General features: G+C 38.1%; 1 protein-coding gene across 3 annotated transcripts; it reads right to left on the bottom strand.

Moving 5' to 3' along the window:
* Nucleotides 1–17,968: 17,968 nt before the first annotated feature.
* galr2b (galanin receptor 2b) lies at nucleotides 17,969–24,630 on the bottom strand. 3 transcript variants are annotated; one of them, XM_053613456.1, is made up of 4 exons: nucleotides 23,507–24,630; nucleotides 21,452–21,730; nucleotides 20,257–20,653; nucleotides 17,969–19,898 (listed from the first exon to the last, which is right to left on the bottom strand). In XM_053613456.1, the coding sequence occupies exons 3-4, from the start codon at nucleotides 20,628–20,630 to the stop codon at nucleotides 19,136–19,138; spliced, it is 1,137 nt and encodes a 378-aa protein (XP_053469431.1). In that variant the 5' UTR covers nucleotides 20,631–20,653; nucleotides 21,452–21,730; nucleotides 23,507–24,630; the 3' UTR covers nucleotides 17,969–19,135. The 3 variants fall into 3 exon arrangements, with proteins under 3 accessions (XP_053469431.1, XP_053469430.1, XP_053469429.1); XM_053613455.1 differs by lacking the exon at nucleotides 23,507–24,630 and having other exon boundaries at nucleotides 21,452–23,115; XM_053613454.1 differs by lacking the exons at nucleotides 21,452–21,730; nucleotides 23,507–24,630 and having other exon boundaries at nucleotides 20,257–20,750.
* Nucleotides 24,631–26,020: the final 1,390 nt, after the last annotated feature.

Here is a 26,020-nt window from a genome sequence, read left to right as displayed (position 1 = left end):
TTATTCCCTTTATGAGCCCCCAGACATCATCCACAGTGCTGACACTTTATGATGGTCACCACAAACACCTTTAAAGTGTGAACTTGCCATTGTTTAGCAGTCCCTGTAGAAAGTCTGGTATTCTAAGAAGATGTCCAGATGAGTCCAGATGATGCGGTGCACATCATTTAACGTGAAAGCGTACGTGGCCCATGTACTAGGCAGTGGCATGCTGCAAAATGCAGAAGCTCCCTCACATTAGTGAGGGAGGGGGCCTTGTTGATGGGGAACTTACCAGGGAGAAAATTATATCAGTGAGAAAATGTCATTGACATGCATGTTGTTTGTGGTTTTTGTACATTTTTGTACTTTTTGCAGTCCAGCTGCATGATAATAAAATTTCAGGGTTTTTTTTTGTAGTTGTTTTTGCTATTCAGGTTTTTTTTGTGTGTGTGTCCTACCCAGGCTCCCTGATGCAATCTGAAATTGACAAGGCCCTGAGTCCTGAAAAAGTTGGGACCAAAGACAGAACTGCCGTAGCCCTGTGATATTCTCAGTGAGACCCACTTGATGATAGTCTGATGTAGTATCTGACTAATTATCAATATTTTCTGCTGTAAAGTATCCTGCTGAGAGCTCTGTTCTTCATGGGTGGGCTGTATACAGTAGGACTCTCTAATGGTTGCGGAGCATGGTTTTTGCAAACCACTCAACTATGCTATAGCAGCATGTATTCACAAGCCTGCAGGTCACAGATGGGGGATGCAGTTCAGAGCATTCATGGAGGATGCACCTGTCAAGACTGAGAGTTGAATGCTGTACTGAGCCACAAACAGTTTGTAAATAATTAAACACAGCTGTGATATGTAATAAGGCTAGCAAGCTACCTAGGGAACCCAACTAAAGCTAGTAGTCACAGAGTTCCGAGTGAAGATCAAATACACTCATCACAGCAGGGAAGAGATGAAAGGAGATGATAGGAGTCTGTCACGGACAGGTAACATATAGTTTTGACCATAGTCACAAGCTGTTAAGCTGAAAGCTTCAAGGTACGCACACACAAGGTCTGGCATGTTACTTTGCTTGCGCGCGCACACACACACACACACACACACACACACACACACACACACACACACACAGAAGGTATCCTGGTGATTCTGTCTGTCCCTGATGCTCAGGGGAAGTGTAATAGATGTATGAGCTGTAAGCCGTAATCATCAAGATTAAAGCAAAAAAAGGCTTGAAATATTTCACTTTATGTGTAATAAATCTAGAATATATGAAAGTTCCACTTTTTGAATTAAATTGCTGGGAAAAAATAAACTTTTCCACGAAATTCAAATTTTTTGAGATGCACCTGTACAACAAGTAATGGAACAGCAATCTGTCTTTAAACTCAAAGAATAGTTGCAAGAAGCTCCACTACCAGTTATCTTTTCTGAGCTGTTTTCCGACAAATCCCACCTTCTGTGTTACAATTATTCACATCTCCTGCACCAGAATTTGCCAGTAGTTCTTATTTATAAGCAGTCATCTGACTGAACAACTGAGAAGCCAGACATCTCAAGCCAAAAGAGAAATTTATGTGAACACAAGCCTTTTGAAATGTCTGATCTCTATCTAGCTAAACAGCTAGATGCATCCATAGGCTTGTGTACTGGCATCATTCCAAATCATTTATTATATTCCATTCCTTCGCTTGGCTATTTCTGTTTATCATGAATTTGACTAATAGCATGTGCTGTGTTCAATTATTTTTAATATTTGCCTGTTTTAGGTTGACAAAAATGTTCAAATGAAGTGGGCCTGCCAACTTAAATTTTTATTTATTTTTTTTTTGCAGAAGGACCAAATAAATAAAAATAGCAATAATCTAGGCAAACTAACGGTTGAGGTAGTGTTAATTTATTCAGCAAGAATGTTACAAGTGTGGAAAATCAGAAATTAGAAATAATTTATATTTGTATTCAATTATACTGCTAAAACTGCGTTCCCTTCTGCTTATTCCCAAAATGTGGAAAATGCACACTGTTATATTTTATATAAATATACAGTAAAGGTTTCATCTTCTCCTTACTCTGACTCTTCAGATGCTGAAGTAATGCACTGGTTGTCTGGTTCTCAAAGAACTTTGGAAAACTACCTGAAGATCTTTGATGAAGGCTGACATTAGGTGTTTATTAATAATGCTTTCTCCTCTTCCCTAACTTGCTAGCTGTTGTAACAATCCAAACCACAAATCTGCTGTTCTAACAGCCATGTTTAAAAAGTGTTGTTATAAATAATTAATTACATGCCCAAGCTTTGCTAATTATCATTCTGGTTGTTTTTTGCTTGTTTTAATGGTGCTTAGCAAAGGTTTTGCTAAACTAGAACTGAGAATGCACACAACTGGCACGTTTTCAGCTCTGAAGAAAACACCCCTGGATTTGATTACATCTGTTAGAGCTGGCCCATTAGGTGTCTGTATGAAACTACAAAAGTGTGGGACATAAAAATATAAAAAGGATTTAAAATCTTAAATAAGACCTCATACATATTTTAAACAAAATTTAGCTGTTGAAATTTGAAAGAGACAAGACATAAAAGCAGTACAAGTATAAAGCAAAATGTAAAACTCTAGTCATAAAGAAATTAAATCACATATTTCTCAAATTGTGCTGAAGGATAATAAATAATTTATTTCAAAGGAATGTAATATTGATGTTAAATTATCAAAGAGCCTTGCCTTTGAAAGCCTTCAGTATTACTTTATTATTATCAAGCTTTATCTTGCGCCATATGAATCTGGTTAGGTCCATCATCTATTTATTGTGTTGCATTTTTCTGATTCATATACATTAGTTTTATGGGGATGTCAGTGTTGCTTTCGTGTAAAATGTTGTTTTCTCGCTTGGAATTGTTCCATTTGGATGCCATAGTTACTGTAACTTTCTCACATCAGAAGATTACACTTCAACACAGATACCACAGCTAAATTTCTCTGTATGCATTAGCCATTATAAGTGTCTCCTTCTGGATTAACCATTTGTCAAATATGCAAATGAGAAGGCCCACTAACTATAAAGGGGAGGTTCAAGAGGAAGAGTCACCACATTTCTTTTGTCATATTCAGAACCTTGCCTTTTTGTTCAGAAACAAATCTTACACCAACTAAAAACTCTCACTTTATACAGAATAAACAGCTTTTTGTTTGATATTCTATGCATACCCCTGTATAATATTCTAAACCCCCTGTATGATATTCTATGCATAACCCATGATGGAGGCAGGGGTTTTTGGTTAGTATTTGCTGATACTATGTGCCAGCTTAAAACATTCCTCAAAACGCAACATGAGCATAGCAGAGCCAAAAGAAAAATACTATAAGAACATTGTGTGGTATTAACATGTAGCTTTTTATAAACATACCATGATGACCACATATACTGGGTACTTTAGCCTGGGCACAAACTGAAAGTGTCAGATTTTTGACTCCTACTATTATTTGTTGCTGAGCTTCTGATCTGGTTTTGGTGACAGGTGGATGTCTTGTTGTTAATGATGTCTGAGCCCAAATGATATGTTTAGAACAGATATTGGAATGGATGTAAGTTTATTCTGGGTGACATTGGACAGAAGTGGGGTGTTGAAGGAACATAGTTATTTACATTTACATTTTGGCAGACACCCTTATCCACATAAATTCATACAGTTGGGGGTTAAGGGTCTTGCTCAAGGGCCCAGCGGTGGCAGTTTGGCAGTGCTGGGATCACAACTTTCCAATTAGCAGTCTAATGTCTTTACCACTGATCTACCGCTGTTCATGTGTACCAGCTAATGATTAAGATAAAATGAGATTTGGGCAACATGGTGCCTATGGTCATGAATTTGGGGCTTGATGGATAATTGTGTGATAAAGTGTCGGCTTTGACGTTTTCAGAACCTGGTTGATGAGCGATTGGAATATTAACTAAAGGAAACAGTCCATAAGGCTTGTTGTGGTATGATATGTGTCAGTGTTTTCAGGTACTCAAGGATTTTTTGGAATACTGTACACTATGAATGGGTTCTGCAACCTTCCTCCTGTCATGTGAACACCAGAATGTGCACTGAAGTCCACTTCCCACAATGCACCTCCGTATACAAACATGGACACCTTGGATTACAACACCCACATGCCATGCTCAATGTCATGTTCACAGTTACCCGATTACTGATCCCGATTACACGCCTAGAATCAATCACCTGCACACAAACATATAAGCACCCTCACTGCATCTTCATTTTGTGAAGTATTCATTCAGCTCTGATGTACCAAGCCCTCTATTCATGTTTGTTTTTTCTGGTTTTGAACCTAGCTTGTTATCTTGTTTCTGGATTTTTTCCTTAACCTTGTATACTCTGGTTGTACATCGCCTGACCCACTGCCTGACACAGCCACTTCTCAAGCACCAGTTTAACATCCAACTCTCTACCATACCAAACTAAAGTTTCTAATGAAATAGCTATAATAAAAAATGTGTGAAACCTAAAAATTGCTGTAGATCTCTGATGCTTGTGGAACTTGGCTTTGGCATCATCCTTGATAAATACCATCTTTACTTGTTATGAAGCACACAAGAAATGTTAATTGGGGAACATGAAACTCAGTTTTATGTCTTGATGAAAGATTGTTTGCTATTAGACTCTGCAGGACTCCTTTGACATGGGCAACATGCTGCTCCAGGGAATCAAAATATATTAAAATATCATCTAAGCTATGTATAATGCCAGGCATGTCCCCTTGATTATGCTTCCACACCCTTAAGTGTACTTGCAGCTACACAGTAATTATTAATACACTTAAAGGGTAATCCAAAGAAGGAACTATTTTTTGCACTTAGTATAATTCAACTGTACAAAAATAATATTAAAGCCTAACTAACATTATCTGTACTTAATTGTGTTGAAATAGAACGAGTATATTTTGGTACACTTTAAATATAATATGGTATATGTATTTTAATCCAAGATGCATTCATACTTATAAATCCAAGAGTAAAATTATAATAGAAAATTTTATGAGTAAGACTTACAGTGTATAAAATATACTTAATAATAATAATAATAATAATAATAATAATAATAATAATAATAATAATATTGTTGAGCACCTACTTTTACGGTACAAAACCTTGAGGCATAAATCGTACATACTCGTATGATTATGTAGAACAGTTACCCTGTTACAGAGGTGGAAATTTATCATCCTGGTCCTTAGGAGATAGAGAGAGGAAATGGTTTAAGAAGTTTCCTGTGATAGAGAAGAAAGGAGAGCATGGTGATGGAGTTTGTTTGAAGGGGTGAAAGAAGGCCGGACATCGCTTTTTGTTTGGGAAGTTAAGTGAATTTTATTTCAAATGCTTAACTGAAATTTAAAGGCACATTTGATGTATCTTTGATAAATGTTAACTTATATTGTTTAGAAATTTGTAGAGGACTCTGTTATGGGGCTGTAAAAGGAAAAGAAGTAGTGTTTGTGTAGATACCTACTGCAGTATAACCTGGTTGGGATTACGCCAGTGAGATTTAGTTGTTTCCACGATATAGGACTCTATAGCTTCATTGACAACTTGGACATTTCCAAGACTGTTTATACATCTACAACACTCAGATAAGACCTTTTGCATAATGAACTATGTATCCATTACTGCTGTTGTATTCTAAACTGATTGATCCACCTTTCATGCTTCATTCATTTATGTTTTGTTTATTTCAATTCAATTCAATTTCAATTCAATTCAATTTTATTTGTATAGCGCTTTTTACAATAGACATTGTCTCAAAGCAGCGTTACAGAAATATCAACATGGTATACAGATATTAAAGGTGTGAATTTATCCCAACTGAGCAAGCCACTGAGTGGTGACGGTGGCAAGGAAAAACTCCCTAAGATGTTTTAAGAGGAAGAAACCTTGAGAGGAACCCGACTCAGAAGGGAACCATCCTCATCTGGGTAACAACAGATAGTGTGAAAAAGTTCATTATGGATTTATATGAAGTCTGTATGGCCTTAGGAGCAGCCGTAGTCCCAGCAGTCTGGAATTAGAGAAATTTGAGCTCCATCCAGAGGCAGAAAGGATCTGGATCTCTAGTATCTCCATAAATTCGTGTGGGGCTCGGCGAAAGGAGAGAGGGAGAAAAAAGATTATTATGACTGCGAAGTAGTAGAACAGAATCTAGTCAGGGTAGGCTTGAGTAAACAAATACGTTTTAAGCCTAGACTTAAACACTGAGATTGTGTCTGAGTCCCGAACACTAATAGGAAGACTGTTCCATAACTGTGGGGCTCTATAAGCGAAGGCTCTTCCCCCTGCTGTAGCCTTCACTATTCGAGGTACCGTCAAATAGCCTGCATCTTTTGATCTAAGTAGGCGTGGCGGATCATATAAAACCAAAAGGTCGCTTAGATATTGTGGCGCGAGACCGTTTAGTGCTTTATAGGTTAATAAAAGTATTTTATAGTTAATGCGAGATTTTACTGGGAGCCAATGCAGTACTGATAATATTGGTGTGATATGGTCGTATCTTCTAGTTCTAGTTAGGACTCTAGCAGCTGCATTCTGGACTAACTGGAGCTTATTTATATTCCTACTGGAACATCCAGACAGTAAGGCATTACAGTAATCTAATCTAGAGGTGACGAATGCATGAACTAGTATTTCCGCATCATGTAGTGACAATATGTTTCTTATCTTAGAAATATTTCTGAGATGAAAGAAAGCTATCCTAGTAATATTATCTACATGAGCATCAAATGATAGGCTGGAGTCAATAATCACTCCAAGGTCTTTAACTGCTGTACATGATGAAACAGAAAGACCATCCAGAGTAACCATGTGATCAGAGAGATTACTTCTAGCTACACGTGGGCCTACTAAAAGTATTTCTGTTTTATCAGAATTAAGTAAAAGGAAGTTAGTTAACATCCAATGTCTAATGTCCTTTACACAATCCTCAACTTTACTAAGCTTCTGTCTGTCCTCTGGCTTCGCTGAAACATACAACTGTGTATCATCAGCATAACAGTGGAAGCTAATTCTATGTTTATGAATAATTTGTCCTAGGGGTAGCATATATAAAGGAAAGAGCAGTGGGCCTAAAACAGAACCCTGTGGAACTCCAAAAGTAACCTCAGTACGCATGGAGAAATCACCATTTACATCTACGAACTGATAACGATCGGTCAGATAAGACCTGAGCCAGGAGAGGACTGTTCCCTTAATACCAACAACATTTTCTAATCTATCAAGGAGAATAGTGTGATCTATAGTATCAAAAGCTGCACTAAGGTCGAGTAACACAAGCAGCGAGACACAACCCCTGATCGTAGGTCAGTACAAGGTCATTTACTACTTTAACTAACGCTGTCTCTGTGCTATGATGAGGTCTAAATCCTGACTGATACATTTCATGAATGTTATTCCTATCTAAGTACGAGCATAACTGCTTTGCTACAACCTTTTCTAAAATCTTAGAGTTGAAGGGGAGATTTGATATTGGTCTATAGCTGGACAATTGAGACGGGTCAAGATCAGGTTTTTTAATCAAGGGTTTAATAACTGCTAATTTAAGGGATTTAGGTACATAGCCAGTGCTTAGGAAAGAATTGATTATATTTAAAAGTGGTTCAATTACTCCTGGACAAATCTGTTTAAACGAACATGTAGGTACGGGATCTAGTATGCAAGTTGATGAATTGGCTGAAGAGATTAATGTAGCTGGTTCGGTCTCTCCAACCAGAGCAAAACACTCTAAACATTGATCTGATATTGCTACATTAATTTAATGGCCTGTATTTCACGTCTAATATTTTCAACCTTATCAATGAAAAATTTCATGAAATCTTCACTGCTATGTAATGATTGAGTGTTTCTCTCTGTAGTGGTTTTATTCTTACTTAATTTTGCTACTGTGTTGAAAAGGAATCTAGAATTGTTTTTGATATCTCCTATTAAGGTGGAGAAATAGATTTTTCTAGCATCGCCAAGAGATTTCCTATATTTCAGTAGGCTCTCCTTCCATGCTGTTTGAAATATCACCAGTTTGGTTTGACGCCATTTACGTTCTAATTGTCGAGATGTCTGTTTTAAGGTTTGCGTTTGATCGTTATACCAGGGTGCTAATTTTTTTTCTCTAATTATTTTTCTTTTGAGTGGAGCCACTCTATCTAGCGTGTAGCGGAGTGTTGACTCCAAGCTTTCAGTCGCCTGATCGAGTTCTATGGGATCTGACGGTGATCCAAATCTAATTGATGTTTCTGCGAGGTTATTTATGAAGCTTGGTGCATATGGAAGCTTATGGAGCTGATGTGTAGGTACGTTTTACGCGGTAGCGAGGCGAGGTGGAAATATTATGATCAATATGTATTATGAACGAGATAAGATAATGGTCTGAGACAACTTCAGACTGCGGAAAAATTATAATATTTTCTAGACTTAGTCCGTATGTTAGTATGAGGTCAAGAGTGTGACCACCATTATGAGTAGGATCATTTATTTTACAATAATAAATTTTTTTTAAAATAAATTTTACAAATTTATTTGTGCTGTAGTGTTTTGTTGGTTGTTGTTGTTTCATTACTTTGGGTATTTAATTCAGTCAAACAAATTACAATTTAAGTGGCAATACTTTATTATTTTGGGTTTGAATTGGATTTATTGGTTGCTGGTTTATTCTAAGTAATGTGTTTGCTGTTGATTTGTTATGCTGTTTTGGGTTCATCAATGTATAAATTGTTACTGTCCAGTGCTTCACTATATACATTTGTGCATTTGTAGGTTGCTGTTTAATTAAAGAGTCTTTGCTGCCATGGTTGACCTCTGTTCTGGTACAAGTGGTGAGTTCGAACTTAGTGCAAATTTACCACCGGACCATTCGTTACAAGAAGAGAGCATGTGAGAGAACTCATTACTCTGTTCAGTGGCCTCTATATCGATTCTGATGGAGAGCTCAAGGCAAAGGGTGATAACTGTGAAGCTGACAATGGAGATGTCAACTTTCCCCCTCCCCTGCCCCCAGAACCGGAGATAAATATCCAAGGCTTAGTGGAAAATCTTATGAGAAGCAGTGTTTCTCTGGAAGAGCAGTTGACAAACTGTATGCATAGGGTGAGTGAGAATGTTACCAATGACCAAATTGCAAAGTAGAAGAGGATAAATGGTCTATCCTATTGAAATAGCATGTGAGAGGGTCAAGAAGAAGTTGGAGTTAGACATACCAGATCTGGGGAAGGCGTTGGTTGATTGCCTTGCTAGATGTGATGTCTAGGTTGACAGGAGAATCAACGCTTGCATACCCTCAACATCTATGCCAGTGCATCAGGACCACGCCTGATGCACTGTTCACTCCCCACTCCTGCAGTCTCGTGTATCTCCAATAAAACTCAGTGTGTAAAGAAGTCCTCCTCTAGTTACATCTGCATCCATCTCACGCCGTCCCCCGTTGATATGGAGTTCCCACGTTTTGGTGAAGGTGAGGTTGATGACCCTGTTTCTTATGTTGAGAAATGTGAATAATATTTAGTTTTGCATCCTCTTTGTGAGGTAGATTTGTTTGCCACCCTCTCTTCAGTGTTAAAAAGAACTGCAAAATCCTCGTGGGTGGCTGAGAAGAGAAATGTGTGTTCCTGGAATCAGTTCAAAGAAGTTTTCTTAAGGTCATTCCTAACCAAGGATTATGAGGAGATTTCTGAGAGAAATTAGACATGGAGCACAGGAGAGTATCTGTGACTGTGCCTTTCAGTATCGTACTTTGTGTCTTAGATATAGGAGCGACATGCCTGAAAAGGAAGTCATTCAATCTATCTTAAGGAACTGCAACCCAAGACTAACTAGTTTGCTTCGAGGAATGGTGAAGAGTGGGGTAGAGCTGGTAAGGATTGGAATCCAGATCGAAAGGGACTTTGAGGAATCAAAAAAATATTGGAGCAGCATAAATTCAGAATCCCAAAAGAAGGAGCAGCAACACGTACAAGGTCAATCCAGCAGGTCATCAGTGGCAAGTACTAATACCATACAGTCTGAAACACTTGTTACCCAACCCAGGAAAAAAGATATGATGTTCACCCTGCCTGTTCTTCTACGAGGCTGATATTTTCATGCCATGCTTGACACTGGGAGTACTTTCTCTTTGATCCAAGAATCCTGCTGGAGGCAGTTGGAGTCTAAGCAGAAGTGGAAACCTAGTGGAGAAGAAACTTTTTTGCTGGCAAATGGACAAGTTCAGACTGGGAGTATGAGGTGTTTGGACAGAAGTTCATAATTACCTTATTTGTGATGAAGGATTCTGATCTAACATTCCCCTCTAATTTTTGGGAATGGATTTTTTAAAAAATGTTTTCTGGGATTATTTTGGTTTTCTCTAGATCTCAGTATATCCTACCCACAGCTTCGAACGGAAAAGGTCAAGTCTATCCATTTGCTACCAAAGAACTATTTTGCCCACTTCACCTAAACATTTATCTTGCAGTACCTCTTCCTCCAGACACCATAGAGGCTAACCAGTTGATCCATCAACTCGTGCAAGCGGCTGACACCACCAAACGAGTACAAGGTTTTGTTGGAAGGGGTCATGAGAGAATGGCCGACTGTGTGCAGCACTGCCATCGGGCATACTATGATTGTGAAGCATTCCATCATCACACACAATTAAGTTTCCGTCAGGAAAAGGCCATATCGTGTTTCAAGAGAAAGACAACAAATTATAGCTCATGAAGTTCAAGAGATGCTGGCTAAAGGTATTATTCATCCATCTGTCTCTCCTTGGGCCTCTCCTATAGTGCTGGTACCAAAGAAGCTTTTGTGGTGACTACAGGGGTCTCAATGCAAAGACTTACCTGGACTGCTATCCAATGCCTCAAATCCTAGAGATCCTAGAATCACTGCATGGAGCCACAGTGTTCAGCACTCTGGATCTGAAAAGTAGATATTGGCAGCTGGATATGGAGCCAGACAGTATTCCAAAGACAGCATTCCTTACACCCTCATGGCTTTATGAATTCCTCTGTCTTCCTCTTGGCCTAAAACACTCAGCTGCCTCTATCCAAAAGTTGATGGAGATTGTGTTGAAAGACCTAAAAAGGGAGTGCTGTTTCGGCTACATAGACAACATCGTTTTTTGTTCCAATGGAGAAGCAGAACGCCTGGAACACCTCTCACAAGTCTTCAGCTGTCTTCAGAAAGCAGATTTAACGCTTAACCTCAAGATTTGCAACCTGGTCCAGAGATCACTTATATTCTTTGGGCATGTGGTGTAAGCTGAAGGTGTGAATACTGAGCAAGAAAAGGTGAGAGGTGTGAGAGAGTTCCCAACCCAACCCCTCAGTCACTGAAAGATGTATAGAGGTAGTTACATATGTACGAAACTCAGTACACATATTGTTCTCATTGACCTGAACAGCTTTCGCACAGACAGACATTACCTCTGCCCAACAGGAAGTCAGCCATTTTGGATTTTATAAAAAGTGCACACTGTGAACTTTTAAATACCGTCATTGCTGCTTGCATCTACATTTATTATTATTAATATGATTATTATTATTACTATATATTTTTTTTACATAATTATTTATTTTTAAAAAATTATTATTGGGGGCATGGTGGCTTAGTGGTTAGCACGTTTGGCTCGCACCTCCAGGACTAGGGCTTCGATTCCCGCCTTCATTCACTGAGGCATTTTTAGTAGGTCAACCATCCATGTACTGTCACTGATTACAATACATTTTAAAATAATTTTTACTAAAAGCAATGGTAAAATATCCGCTGGTTGGCTAGATTTGAACACCGCTACATGTTTAATTGGTGGTATAAAACGGAGGAGTAGCCCAAGAAAAACATTAATTACAATTGTAAAACAGCTGTCACATCAACCTGCTGTTAAGCTAGGTAACTGGCTAAAGTTTAATCTCTATATGTGTACTGTCAATGAGCGAACGTGTTCAGGAAACTGAGCGACAAAGGAAGGCAAAAATCATTTCCATGTCGAATGGGAAAATTTATTTTCTATTACAGTTGTGATAGAAAAGACTGTCTGCTTGATATGATGCCAGGTTTTAGCCTTGTTGAAAAGGGGTAATTGGAGCTCCATCACCCCACTTACCATAAGAAATTCAATTCAAAAGTTAAAATTGGTTTTAAAAACACAACAATCCTTTTTCACAAAACCCACAGAATTAAAGAAATAAAGAGTTAAAGCTGCTTCCGAGGCTTCATTATGTTTTCGACTTCTCTACGTACAAGAAGTCCTTCACTGATGTCAGTCATCACTGACACATTATTCAAAGACAAAGAAGAAGACATCAATTTGGCTACTAACAGTTTGCTGTTTGGTCAACAAAGAAGAGTGGAGTTGTTATCCAAGGACATTTCTGATCAGATTCTCAAGGATTTACAAATGCTTTCCAAGGACCGCACACGTCTGACTGATGACACCTGAATGACTTCATTAGGATTTACAAGGCACTGACTGAGAAAGGTCAGGCACAACCTCTGACTAAATGGGTTAAAATGTTAACATTGTGACCTGTATAATTTTGACTGTAAACTTTAACTGTGCGTGTTGTATTAACATTTCTGTTTCTGTTCAAATTGTTGCCTATTGATATTTGAACTGTATTACTGCATCACTGTGATTATTGAATCCTGTACTTGTAGATTAAATGCTTTTACTGTTAAAGTAAAATGGAATAGCTCTTATTGGGCTTTTTGTTTGTTTTGGCAACATATAGTGTGGTAAATCTTGCTTCCTAAGTGATCTTGTGCCTGAAAAGGCTGAGGACCACTGCTTTAAGACTACACTGGAAGCCAGGTTTCACTTAGAATTTCATTAAAATGCAGCAATGAAATGTTTACCAAAGTGTCTATTATTCTTAGTTGAATTCAGTATTTTAGTGAATTAAATGATCAAATATTTCACTGCAATATCACACTGTTTGTTCATTTAACTCACTGTTTCCGGTGAACAGCTCAGGCTGCATAAAATCTCCTTTGAAGCCTTCAACACAGAGCTGATGGACAGCTAATGAAGCCTGGCCACCAATTAGTGTATGTTAGGTGTTGGAGTACAGTGTTTTAATGGGACGTATGATTAACATGCATTGGACATCAGGCTTTTAACAGATGCACTGCTTCACTGGGAGTGAATGTGAGTGGGAGTGAGTGTGTTATGCACACAAAAAAAACATTAATTGAACAGTGTACTCTTCATTTGTCCTGCCTGGACGACGGTTTCTTTATATGATGATTGGTTTGACATGTCAAACTTAAACATATCAGCACGAGTCAGAATCGCTTGGAGCCTGCTGTAGGTGTCATTTGTAAATATTGTAAATAAATTGTAAATATAAAATTCCATTTGATTATTTGCATTTATTTGTGAAATTTATAAGTTTATATGTCTAGCTAGCTGTCTCTTCCTTCTTCAGCTAGCAGCATAGCTGTGTTTTGGGACAAAATGGCAGACACTGCTGTATACTTATGAGGAGAGACTGAAAATTAAAAAAGAGGACAGACCAAACACTGAAGATTTTACTTCAAAATTCAGGAAGCAGAAATGGTCCTCTTAGCTGTCTTGGTACAGTAAAATCGTTCATGTTACATATGTAAAACACTGTACACTATATACTGTACTATACTTTCACCATGTACATTTCATAAACCTCAAATCATATAAGTCTGCAATATGGAATGTAAACAGAATATGTTTTCAAATTAATGGGAGTTATGCTGTTTATAGATTTATAAACAGACAGAGGAATTACAGGCAAAGAAACTGGCCAATATTAATTAGTGTACTAAGTGGTGTATTAATTAGTGACCTGTATAGGAAATATCTGAAATACATGATTGATTTTTTTTCCCAACTTTTTTATTTATTTAATTTTTTATTTTAATTTTTTTTTACCACCAAAGTAGTAAGCAACGGCAGGCTGCTTGCAGCAAGTCACATCGATAATAAAGTATTTTTGTCCAAGGACAGCTATATAATCCCAGCTGAAAACTACATTTTCATCACTTGCATTATGTACATAAATTCGATGGAAATTTTGTTTATATAGAGTACAGAGTTTGCTGAAACCTGGTACATCCATGTTATCAATTAAGTCTTCTGTCATGCAGGCAGAAGGACAGATGTAAGTGTTGGTTTTGGATTTTATTAAAAGCACCCAGGGCAAACAATTCATAAAGGTTAAGCAATACCCAAAACAATAAACACATAAGAGGTAAGGCAATCAGCAAACAGACATTAACTTGCCAGAGGAAATGGGTAAATTATAAACAAAGCAGGGGTCAGATCAGAATGACAAAATGTTCAAAAGGCATAATAACATCACAGGGTCAATGCTGGAGCAAGACCTAAGAATGAGCGTGTGAGAGTCTGGGTTATTTCACGGAGTGTACTTGACTGTGAACAGAATCAGAAATCAGGAGATGGGTGTTTGCTTCAGTTTCATGTGACATGGTCACTGACTGGGGATCATGGGAATCCTAGTCCTTTTGATGTGCTGTTGCAGATATTGGCATGACTCATATGAGTATATACTGCAATCAAGAGCTTATCCACAGAAAGAGCACCAACATTTGCAGCCTGCATCACTGCGTATACCGTTCTGGATCAAAACAGTGAAAGCTGCTGCTGCTGATGATGATGATGATGCTGCTGATGGTGGCTTGGTGGTTAGCATGTTCACCTCATACCTCCATGGTTGGGGGTTTGATTCCTGCCACGGCCCTGAGTTTGCATGTTCTCCCCCTGCTGCAGGAGTTTCCTAAGGGTACTCCGGTTTCTTCCCCCAGTCCAAAGACATGCATGGCAGGCTGATTGGCATGTCCAAATTGTCTGTAGTGTATGAATGGGTGTGTTAATGATTGTGCCCTGCGATGGATTGGCACCCCGTCCAGGTACCCCACCTTGTGCTCGATGCTCCCTGGAATAGGTTCCAGGTTCCCCGTGACCCTGTAGGATAAGCGGTATAGAAGATGGATGGATGATGCTTCTGCTGCTGCTGATGGACTTGCTTTGTCAATATGTTGTGGACAAAGATTGGTCTCAAAGAGACCCTAGGGAAATGCTTATGTGAATGTTCTACTGATGCATTTCATTAGAGTCTGTGCATAGATTGCACAGATACAATACGTAAGAAGATTCATGATGCTAAAAAGTCACTGAGCCATGAATAATGCATGAATTTAAACATCTAATTTTACAGAGTCCACTAGATATTGACCTCTGCTCCTTTTTACCATCTGATCACATTCCAAGAGCACAAGCCTGGCAGTGTTTTGCAAAATGTTAAACGATACGATGCACTAATGACTGTAACAAAAACGAACAACAGAAACAGTGCCTTCTGAATAACAGAATATAACAGCAGTCATTTAATTGTTCAGAAAAGCATTCAATTTTTCAACCACCCATTAAAGCTCTAAATTATTCAGCAGCTCTAAATTACCCTAATGCCCCACCTCCCTCCCTCAACACATAATAACTGCTTGTTTTTGTATGATAATGGATGCACTTCTACCTGGAGACATAAGTGGAACCTTTTGAATTTTCATGGTAGTTTACCATGTTAGTAATATAATAGGAAAACATTTGAACTACATGTTGCATTCTGATTGATTCTGTTATAATGTGTAATGCACAGATTCATGTATGTCTTGCATTATAAAGTGCTGTTTAGGGCAATAAAGTGCATTTGAATTCTACAATACACTTAGTGGTGGAGGAAGTGGTCCAGGTTTTGGTGCCGCTTTCAAGTTTAGAATAAATATTTTGCTTAGTGTGCTTCGTGTATTTGCACAAGACATACGTACATTACAGATATTTACTACATAACCATACAATGCACTCTACAATACACAACACACTACCTCTCTGCCATACAGATTCTCATATTTGCACCCTTATATTGACATTTGCTATCATTAAATCACACCTCACAACATGAATCCACTCAAAGGAGTCAATTTGCACAAATCCAGTAAATATTCAATAACGTAGCAATCAATTCAGGGATCAATCAGACAATTCAGTGCAACAATAAATGATTGCCTCTATAAAACATAAAATAAAATCTTATTCCATGGATTAGGGAAGAATATAGCTAAAACCCACAGACACTGATCTGGCTGTACAAACGTGCTTACTCACACACTCACACACACAGACACACACAGACACACACACACACACACACACACACACACACACACACACACACACACACACACACACACACACACATGGACGTTGTTGGGCCATTAGAAAGAAGTGCATAAGGGCATCTCTTTGTGTTAGTGCTAGTAGATTTCACAATATTATATCTGGAAGTGGTGCCTCTGCACAACATCTCAGCATGCAGCCTTGTGGAGGCACTCTTCAAAATAATAACCCAAGTCATAATCCCCACCATGTTTTTGTCATGCACAGTTCACGAACTGTACAAATTATTAGGGATTAAGTCAATTCGTACCAGTGTTTACCATCCGCAAACAGTTGGTCTGGTCAAGCAATTTAATCAAATGCTTAAAAATACGATTCAATAGTTCATGCACAAGTACAAGAGGTCCCACAAGCCTCCATGAGGTTCTCCCCATTTGAATTACTATATGGGCTCAAGCCAGGCTTACGGCATCTTAGACATCAACAGAGAAAATTTGGGAGGATGGACCTTCACAGTGTAAGTGAAATTCAATACATTCTTAACCTGAGAGCAAAACTTCCCACACTGGGTCACTGAACAGAGGAAAATTTGTCACTGGGAGAGCAAGTGCTCTTTATTATTATCCACATCAAGCTCCAAATTACTCGCAAAGTGGCAAGGGCCCTTTGAGGTCACACAGCAATTCAAGTAAATTGACAATGAGGTAAGGCAAACAGTTAGAGACAAGGCACTGCAGATATGCCACCTCAATCTCCTAAAATCATGGAGAGAGCTGGTCCCTATAGCTTTGGTGATGGTAGAGCTGAAGAGGGAAGAGCTGGGACCGGAAGTGAATCTAAAACATGTGACCACCTGTCACCATCCCAAATCACAGGAGTTGCCAAGTTGCAATCAAAATATTCAGACATGATTTTGCCTCTACCCAGTCACACAAATCTCACAGAGCACCATATTGAGACGTCCCAGAGGTAGGTTGGGAGGAACTCATGGCCATGTTCGATATGGGGGTAATTGAGGAGTCCCACAGTGACTTGTCCAGCCCCATGGTTTTGGTTCCCAAGGCTGAAGGATTGGTCTGATTCTGTGTGGACTTTAGAAGAGTCACTGTGGTTTCTAAATTTGATGAATATCCAATAACATGCATTGAGAAACTGCTTGAATGGTTAGGCTCAGCAGGTTTTTATTCAACACTGGATTTGACTAAGGGATGTTAGTAATGAAGAACGTAATAAAGGAAGCACTGTTGCATGCCTGTCTCCCATTTCCTCATTCAACTTCGAACCCAGAGAGTGTTAACAGGTCAAATTGAAGAAAAGGCCCAAGAGAGTGCCTTTTAGTGTTTCGGTGATTTCAGAACAGAAATAATAGCAAAATGGTTCCCATAAATTTGATTGTGGTGATGGCAATATAATGAGAACAGACAGGTTGCACAGGACTGAAAATAATGCATCATATAATAACTGACCATATTGTTTTGGGCAGACATTTCAGAAAAGGGCTGATCTTCTCTCAGGGCTAGGTATAATTTTACCTAGAATTTATTTTTTTTTAAACTGCCAGAATTCTGACTTGATGAGACTTTCTGCAATCCAGAGAACCAAACCAAACCAATAAACCAAAATGATTACTATTCATAGTACGTAAAAACTGTGTCTGATTTCAAGACTGTGTCTGTGTAAAGACTGTGTCTCATTTAAGTGTACACAATTAATAAATAATGCTCATTAAGTGCACTGTTACACTGGTCTGGCATTATGATGTTAATGGAATTGTTGAGTATGTGTCATGAGTGGTCTTTCTTATTCCTATCAAATCTATAATGTTATATAACAAACCAACAGATTCAGAAACTCTCATGTGACTCTCATGTGACTAAACTCACAAAGGAAACATTTCTTAAGATATATCATCCTTTTATTGAAATCAACCAACATGAATATCTTAAATGTCAACTCTGTACAAGTTACTTTTTAATACCAAAGAACAGCAAGACATAGAGGTAAGGCAATCATGAGCATAACATCAGAAGTTTGTAAACAACCAGTATAAAAGTGCAAAATGGTATGAGCCCATTTGTTTATGCTTATATGGTATGTATAGTTGGTAAACAGTGGAGTAGTGAAATCTGGGATGGAAATTGCACTTGTTAATTATTAATGTAGTCTCTGTAAGAAGATCACAAGCACACAGAGATTAGTCAGAAGTGAGACAGAAAAATACAATAAGCTAGAAGGAAATCAATATCATATATTTTATATGGATACAGAATTCTTAGGACATTAGAGTGCATTACATAATTACCAGATGTAATTTTTATCACGGAATCATTTAATCAGCACAGAAGCATTATACACTGCAACATGTTCAAAAAGCCATTAAAAATAGATATTTTCAGCTTTTAAATAACACATTTAATTTATAGCACATTTTAATACTTACAAGAAATAAACCCAGCAAAATAAATAATTTATTATATTGAAAAATATATTGTCTTTTTATGTGTGTCATTAAAGAAGCAGTTTAATTAACCACTGTCTATAGTAGTCAACCTTAAAGCATATGGGTTATGTCCAGTGGCAGTGGTACATTAGTTTCACAATTCAGTAAGGCTGGTATAGCATCAGCAGTTAGTGCAGTTAGATTGTTATCATGATAGATTACTTCATGATAAACTTTATTTTGCAATTAAAAGTAGATCTTGATGAATTACACAACTTTTGTCAATAAGTTAAGTTAAAACCATAAAGCAACTGATAGTTAATTGGATGTTTTTCTATTATGCCATATCTTCTTTTTTAAGAGTTGAATAAAAATCAGTGAACCCAGTACTGTATTAGCTGGTGCATTGCATCTATTACAAATTCTTATTTAAGGTAAAAAAACAACAACAAACAAACAAGGTATCATGAAAAGTATTGTGATATTATATCTTTGCCCTTTTGACCATTGCTACCATACTAACTATGCTCATGGCTGCTTCTGGCAAGGTAATGTTATGTTCATGGTGGCATCCTGTGACTCTGTAAGGGGGCGGTCAGCCATCTCACGCTCATTCTGTCTGCCGTTCTCTTCGTTCATGTGTGATACCTCGGTGGAGGCAGCTTCAAAGCCAGGCACAGTGTTAGCCAGTTGCACCACATGCACCTTATTGCGGCCTTTTTTACTGAGAATGCAGCTGAACACTTTCTTAAAGCCCTTGCGGAAGTGCTTGGACACCAGCGCATAGACAATGGGATTAAGGCAGGAGTTGGCGTAAGCCATGCAGTGTGAGAGCAGCCTGAATGCATAAGTGGTCTGATTGAAGGGGAAATCTCCGTACAAGTAGCACAGGATGACCACATGGTAGGGCAGCCAGCAGATGCAAAACAGAACAGTGACGATTATGATCATCTTGGTGACTTTGCGCTTGGCTCGCTTAGACTCGGACATGCCGTCCAGTGGGTCAACGGCTGTCCAGAGATACTTGATGGTGCGTGTGTAAGACAGGCTGACAATGAGTACAGGGATGACATAGCCAAACACAAAGGTGCAGGTATCCAGCACTTTGCGGTTGTATTCCTCCCAACCGGGAACACACACGTTGCTGTTTTCGAAATCAATCAGGTCATAATAGCTCAAGTAAGGGCCGGCAAAGACAAGAGACAGACCCCAAATGATCACCATGGCAACAACCGCATTACAGGGCGTTCGTAATTCTCTGGAGCGCAGTGGGTAACGAATGGCCAAATATCTGCAAAACAAGATGCAGACAACATCATTTCATGAATTAGTCTACTTTAATTCCTTTGACATAGTTCAGAACTCATATCAACTCTTCCATATGACACAAGATTTTTTTTTTCATTCCTATGAGACTGCTTTCTGCAAATTTGAGTTCCACCAAAGTTAATGTGTAACCATATGAGATTATAGTGGCAAGATCGTGTGAACATCACTGAGGACTGAGGAAGTAACCGCCAATGGGGATTCGCAGCCTCTACTGTGACTAGCACTGTTTTCTTCACTAAATAGAGAACTGTCAAAAATAATTGCTCTTCCTCCAAAGGTAAATTCTAGGAGCAGAGAGAGAGGTGAGCATGCATACACACCTGTCAACAGAGACAGCAGCAAGGGTGAAGCTGCTAGCATACATGGTGAGGTTGATGAAGAAGTGCACCACTTTGCACATGAAGGAGCCAAATACCCAGCCCTCCAGTGAGTATATGGTGGCCTGGAAAGGCACACAGAATATGATGAAGAAGAAGTCAGCCACGCTGAGGTTGAGAATGAACAGGTTGGTGGTGTTGTAGCTGAGCTGGCCGCTGCGCAGGAGCACAGCGAGCACCAGGCTGTTGCCCACTGTGCCCAGCAGGAAGATGAGTGAGAACACAACGGACACAATCACGCTAGCTGCATTCAGCTGATAGCTGTCCGAGGCGTTCCAGTGGCCCATGGCTTTGCTCAGATCCTCATGGTCGGACATTGTGTACCTTGGATATGAAGAAACTGTAAATGACATCCATTATTAGGCAATCAGAAGTCTGCATAATACATTAATTCATTATGCTATTTGGTAGTTTCTTCTTCTTATTATTATTACTATTTATTGTTCAGCAGCTTGTCTTAATAAATTCTACTGTATTTTTCATGGCTTCTTTTGATCATAAACACATGGAAGCTCTTTGACTGCATGGATCAGGGATGGCATATGTTCATGTGTTCATATGTAAAATCACAGATTCACAGAAGGAGGAAGACCAGATGTGATACTCTTCATTAGATATGACATGCTCAAACCGAACTATTCTTTCTATGACTATAGTAATGTGACATTATAATGTAATATTTGAGTACTTGGACTACGGTTTATTTTAGATTTTCTTTTCTTTTTTTGGCAGCTAAAGGGATTGATGGTTGCAAAAAAATTGAGACCACTTGAACTAGGGAGAGGGGGAGATGTGGGGAAATGGTTGGTCAGAAAGAGACAAAAGTAAGGAGAAATAGAATGAGACACAAACAGATTATAGCAACATTGAAGCAATATTACAGTCTCAATAACATGAACAGTTACTAATACAATTGGATGCTCTAACACAAGGTGATGGGATATAGGATGTTCAGATTAAAACATGATAGGGAGCACAAATACAAAGCATCGGATTTGACACTGTCAGCATTTAAAGATGACTAAAGAAAAATATTATGAGTTAGGCTTTGATGTACACGTACACAAAGGTGGTTAGGTGAGTCATAAACGTGCAAAGTTCAACGACCAGAATAAGCCGAAAGAAAAAGCAATCATACCAGTAAGTGCTGTTCAACTGTTGAACAGTTTCTTCATCCCCAGAAATCGATCAAGCTGTGAAAAAAGACAACCCCTTCATCATGCATCTGCTGTAAGCATTTTTTGCTTATGTATTAAGCAGAACACAAGAGCTGTTTTTCCATATTCTCAGATAATTTCTCACCTATATGTGGTATCATGTAACAGCAGAACTTCAAAAGCATAAAAATAATAAATTCTTTATAGACATGGGGAGTGGTAGTGCTGCAGCTTAGCAGTCATTTGGTGCTGAAAACAGTCTTAAAGCACAAAGAGAAAGGACTGATCATTTCCGGTCAGTAAATAATATTCACATACCTAATCTAAAATACCAAAGACCTGTGGTGAGATTTTAAAAGGCATGGGTGAGAAACACTTTAAAGGATTTTCAAAATGAATGAGGTTTATAAAGAAAGGTATTGTATACCATGTGCAAAATTTAAAGAAGCATAATAAAGCACTTCAATGTGAAGCAGGAGTCACCACAATTGTACTGTATTTTTTTTAAAAAGCGCAAGGTGAAACGTTGTCAGACATGATCCATAATTCACACGGAAAAGAAACATTCAAAACAGCTAGGTTTGTGCTTGCTACTGATGCTAAATCTTGCTTGGTAGTTTATGATGGTTTCTTCGTCAGTGCTTTTCTCTACAGAGTGACTGCATATTGATGTGCATAAACGCTGCTGCAGTAACACAAGATAGAGGATAAACAAGGCAAGAGCATAGTACTGCTTATTTTTATTCATAGTTTATATGCAATAATCATCGATTACAATTTATCTTGTAAGTACATTTGAGTTATTTGCAATATATAAGTAATATCCTTTGTTTGTGAGACGAGGAAATGAAAGAATATCTTGACAAGTCATGCGTCCCAAGCATGTGAATGCATTTGCTGAGAAATCTGTGGATTTGGGGAGTGGATTAGATATGGGGGAAGGGTGTGTGGGAAAGAGAGAAGACGCGGGAGAAATGGGGGAAAGCAAAGAAAAAAGAAGGGAGACAGTAAAAACAAAAAAGGCAAAATAAATAAATAAATAAAAACAAACCATGTCCTTCAAAGTCAAGTGATTGCTATGTTTTTGTGTTCAATAAGGCAATAACCTGTCTGTATTCCCACCTACACAAACCTTGTGAACCTTAGTCATAGTAATACATGTACAGTAACAAAAGGAGATATAAATATGTAACTCAATATGTCAGGCTCAGACAAATACTGATTTAATTTAATAACAGTGCCTTTAAAAGGTTTTCCCTTAAACAATGGTGATGAGGGTTTCACTTGCTAAATCATCATATTTTGTAACATAATGATTAGCATTCCATTAGTTTTCAGCCACGTGGCATGTGATTAAGTGCTCTGACAGCTCTAAGAGATGAAGGTGCCTCTTGAGTAAATGATGAAATGTATTATTTTTAGTCCACCATTCTTCTTGAGTATGTCTTCTGTTCAGCTTCCTCACTTGGACCCCTTTCACCACTTTCTCTCTTCATCTCTGGTAGTGTCTGTTTAACAACTCAAAGCTGCTTCTCCTGCGCCTGTGACAATGAGTTAACACTTATGGCAAGTATTGCAATTCCTCCTCACAGCTTAGTGCTGGCTACAATAGAGCACAATGTGATCTGGATTCTCCAGGGAAGAGGGATAATTGTCCCCCCACCCCCCCCCCCCCCAATTAAACCCCAAATCCCATTGACAGCAGAGCATCATCTGTTGAATTTTACCCCACCAAAAATATGATGCTTCTGTATGAATAAGTCAATAATTAATCAGTCTTACTCATTGCTTTGGACTAAAGCAAATCTTTACTCATGATGAGCAAAAAGGAATATTGCATGTCTAATAATTAATAATTTAATTCAACACTATACACAAATGCATGCATTACCATAGAAATTCACTGACAAGTCGAAGAAGGCATGATATGCTCTGATGAATAACAAGATTGCTACCTAGCGTTACAACAGAAAATAAGAAACAGCACAGAAAAAAAAAAAATATTGAGTAAATTTGTTTCAGGATCCTTTACTTACTCAGATAATAGATGCACCATAACTAATTATTCACTGGTGAGGTTCATTGTCATGTTGATATCCTGTATTCCACTCTTAAACGGCTGAAATTTCGGATTTTAGTTCAAACTTAAACGGCCTCTCTTTCCCTCCTTATTACTATTCTGCCACAGTGTGTTTCTCTGTCCATCTCTGCTTTGCTCTGTGTCTACCTCTCTCCCTCTCTTGCTTTCGTATAGAAACTCCTCCTCCACATTCTGCTCAGCGTTCACACATCACTGCAGAAGGAAGGCAGTAACAGAATAAAGGTGCAGTGCTTCCACGCACCCACCCACCCACACACACACACACACACACACACACACACACACACACACACACACACACAGAAGAGTAAATGACAGAAAATTGAAATATAACTCATGAAGAATAGTTTCTACCAGACCTCAGCAGTTGCCTTTGAGCCAGCCACTTGACAAACCCTGAGATCTATCATAACACTATACTTGGAGTACTGCCTATAGTATGTCTGTATCTATTGCACCTACAGATAGAGCCATTATTTAGTTCAGGGTCAGGAGCAACTCTGATGCTGTATTAGAGATACAACTCACATTTGCCACAGCTACGTTGTCGACCAGTATGTATAATTTATTCTGTGCCTTATATCTGGACTGCATACAGCATGGATTTACATGCATTGTTTCACCAAGTGGTACCATTATTGAGGTTATTGGTGTTTCTAGTGTAGGCACTAACCTCGAACTTGTTACTTCTGCATTTGCTATCGCAGCCAATATGCTCATTGTTTTACCAGATTAAAGCTTCAGTGCGCTTGAATGCATGTGAGAAACAACCATTGAGAGTCTGAGGGTCTGTTGCTGTATGCAAGGCGGCTGTACTAATCTCCTCTTAGTTCTCAACTGCATTGCACTGTTATATTTTGACTAACAGCTGTTGCATTTCAATTCGTTCCAACATAGAAAAGGTTCTCACTGTGTCTCATTTCACTGGCCTCAGCAGCTGAGCCTTTTGCCATTTTCCATAATTTTCCTGCCGCAACAATGCAGCAAAGGCGCTTACTGAAGTATTTTCTATTATAAAATGGTTATTATAGTTTTAAAAATATTGCTAGTTTCCATCCATCCATCTTCTACCGCTTACTCCTATATTGCTAGTTTTTATTTTTAATTAGTTTTGTATTTTGGTTTTCAATATCAGTTTCATTTCAGTTAGCTTTAACGATGCATTAGATGAAAGTTTTTATCTTTCAAAAATCATTACTTTTAGTTTGTATTTAGTTTTAGTATTGTTTTAGTTTTTAGTATCATGGTAATCATTCTAAAAAAGACCAACTTGGGATCTGTCTTTTCCTACCTATTATTTTCACTGTTAGTGACAGTGTGGTCCTCATAGTTGCAGTTTCGTTTTCGTTTATTTGGAAACTCACATTTTTATTTGTATTTCATGTTTTTTCACTCATAGTTTTAGTTTTCATGATAGTATTTGTTAACAATAATAACTTTGCTTCTGTGTCCATGCAGTATCAGAGGAAGGATAAACTTATTGATGACAAGAGTATTCACATAGCTGAGGTTTATTTATTGCTATAGTCATTATTTTGCAGTTGGGGAAGAGCTCTGTAAGTGCTTCGCAATTTATCATGTCCATCTTCCAAATCCATCAGAGCCTGGCAGGACAAACATCTCCCCATCCAGTTCTAAAAGACAAGAGGTTGGGAAAGTTGGAAGAAAAAAAAAGTTACATATGAAAAGTAGTTACTATTAATTAACACAAACACCCAAATGCACAATTCTGGAGAAATACAGACTAAATATATGAAACAGTGTGCAAGTCTGAAAGGTTTGAGATGTCATACTAGGTTATGATTATTTATATTTTATTTCTCCTAGAGGAGCCATGTCTTTGATTGTTCAGAATGACAGGTTATGAAACACTGGACCTAATTTGTTAATATTTTAGTAAAATTTGCACTGGATTTGCAAAGGTTTCATTAATGCTGATTTTCTTCTTATTCGTGTTTATATGCTGATAAATTCGAATCACCCATAAATGACATTAGTTAGTCTTCTTGTGCATAAATTAACACACACTAAAAAGCATAAAAGAAGAGCAACATTTTTCCACACACACAGGATGAGCGATTTAGAAATAAATCTGTTCATATACAACTTGAAAAATGAGGACTATTATGCGAATTAAAATAAATAAATAAATAAAAAATAGAGAAAGCCACATTTGTAGCATCAGCATGTAAACAAGGTGGTTTAGTGTTTTTTTTACTAGTGATGCACTACAAGCAACTGAAAATAAAACTCTAAACAAAGCATAAACTTAATCTGCTGTTTGATTGCGCAATGTCCATTAGTTATCTCTGGTCTTCATGGAACAGCTCTGAATAGTTATGCCTGAAGACTGGGAGACAAAGATGCTTCAGGTCACTATTGAATGTTATCGCTTTGCTAAGGGACAGTGGATACCTTCTAGCAGTGTTGTGAGGGTGGAGACAATACA

The sequence above is a fragment of the Ictalurus furcatus genome, chromosome 24 (genome assembly GCF_023375685.1).
Source record: "Ictalurus furcatus strain D&B chromosome 24, Billie_1.0, whole genome shotgun sequence".
In the NCBI taxonomy this organism is placed as follows: Eukaryota; Metazoa; Chordata; class Actinopteri; order Siluriformes; family Ictaluridae; genus Ictalurus; species Ictalurus furcatus.
Note: the sequence above shows the minus strand (reverse complement) of the source record. Positions and strands in the feature narration are given on the sequence as shown.

What these genes read in the sequence shown, in the direction of transcription:
- galr2b (XM_053613454.1), bottom strand. Translation starts at nt 20,666, where the DNA reads ATGTCATTTACAGTTTCTTCATATCCAAGGTACACAATGTCCGACCAT. An exon ending in GCTGCTGTCTCTGTTGACAG is followed by an intron (nt 19,899 to 20,256) that starts GTGTGTATGCAT and finishes CTTGTTTTGCAG; the next exon opens with ATATTTGGCCATTCGTTACC.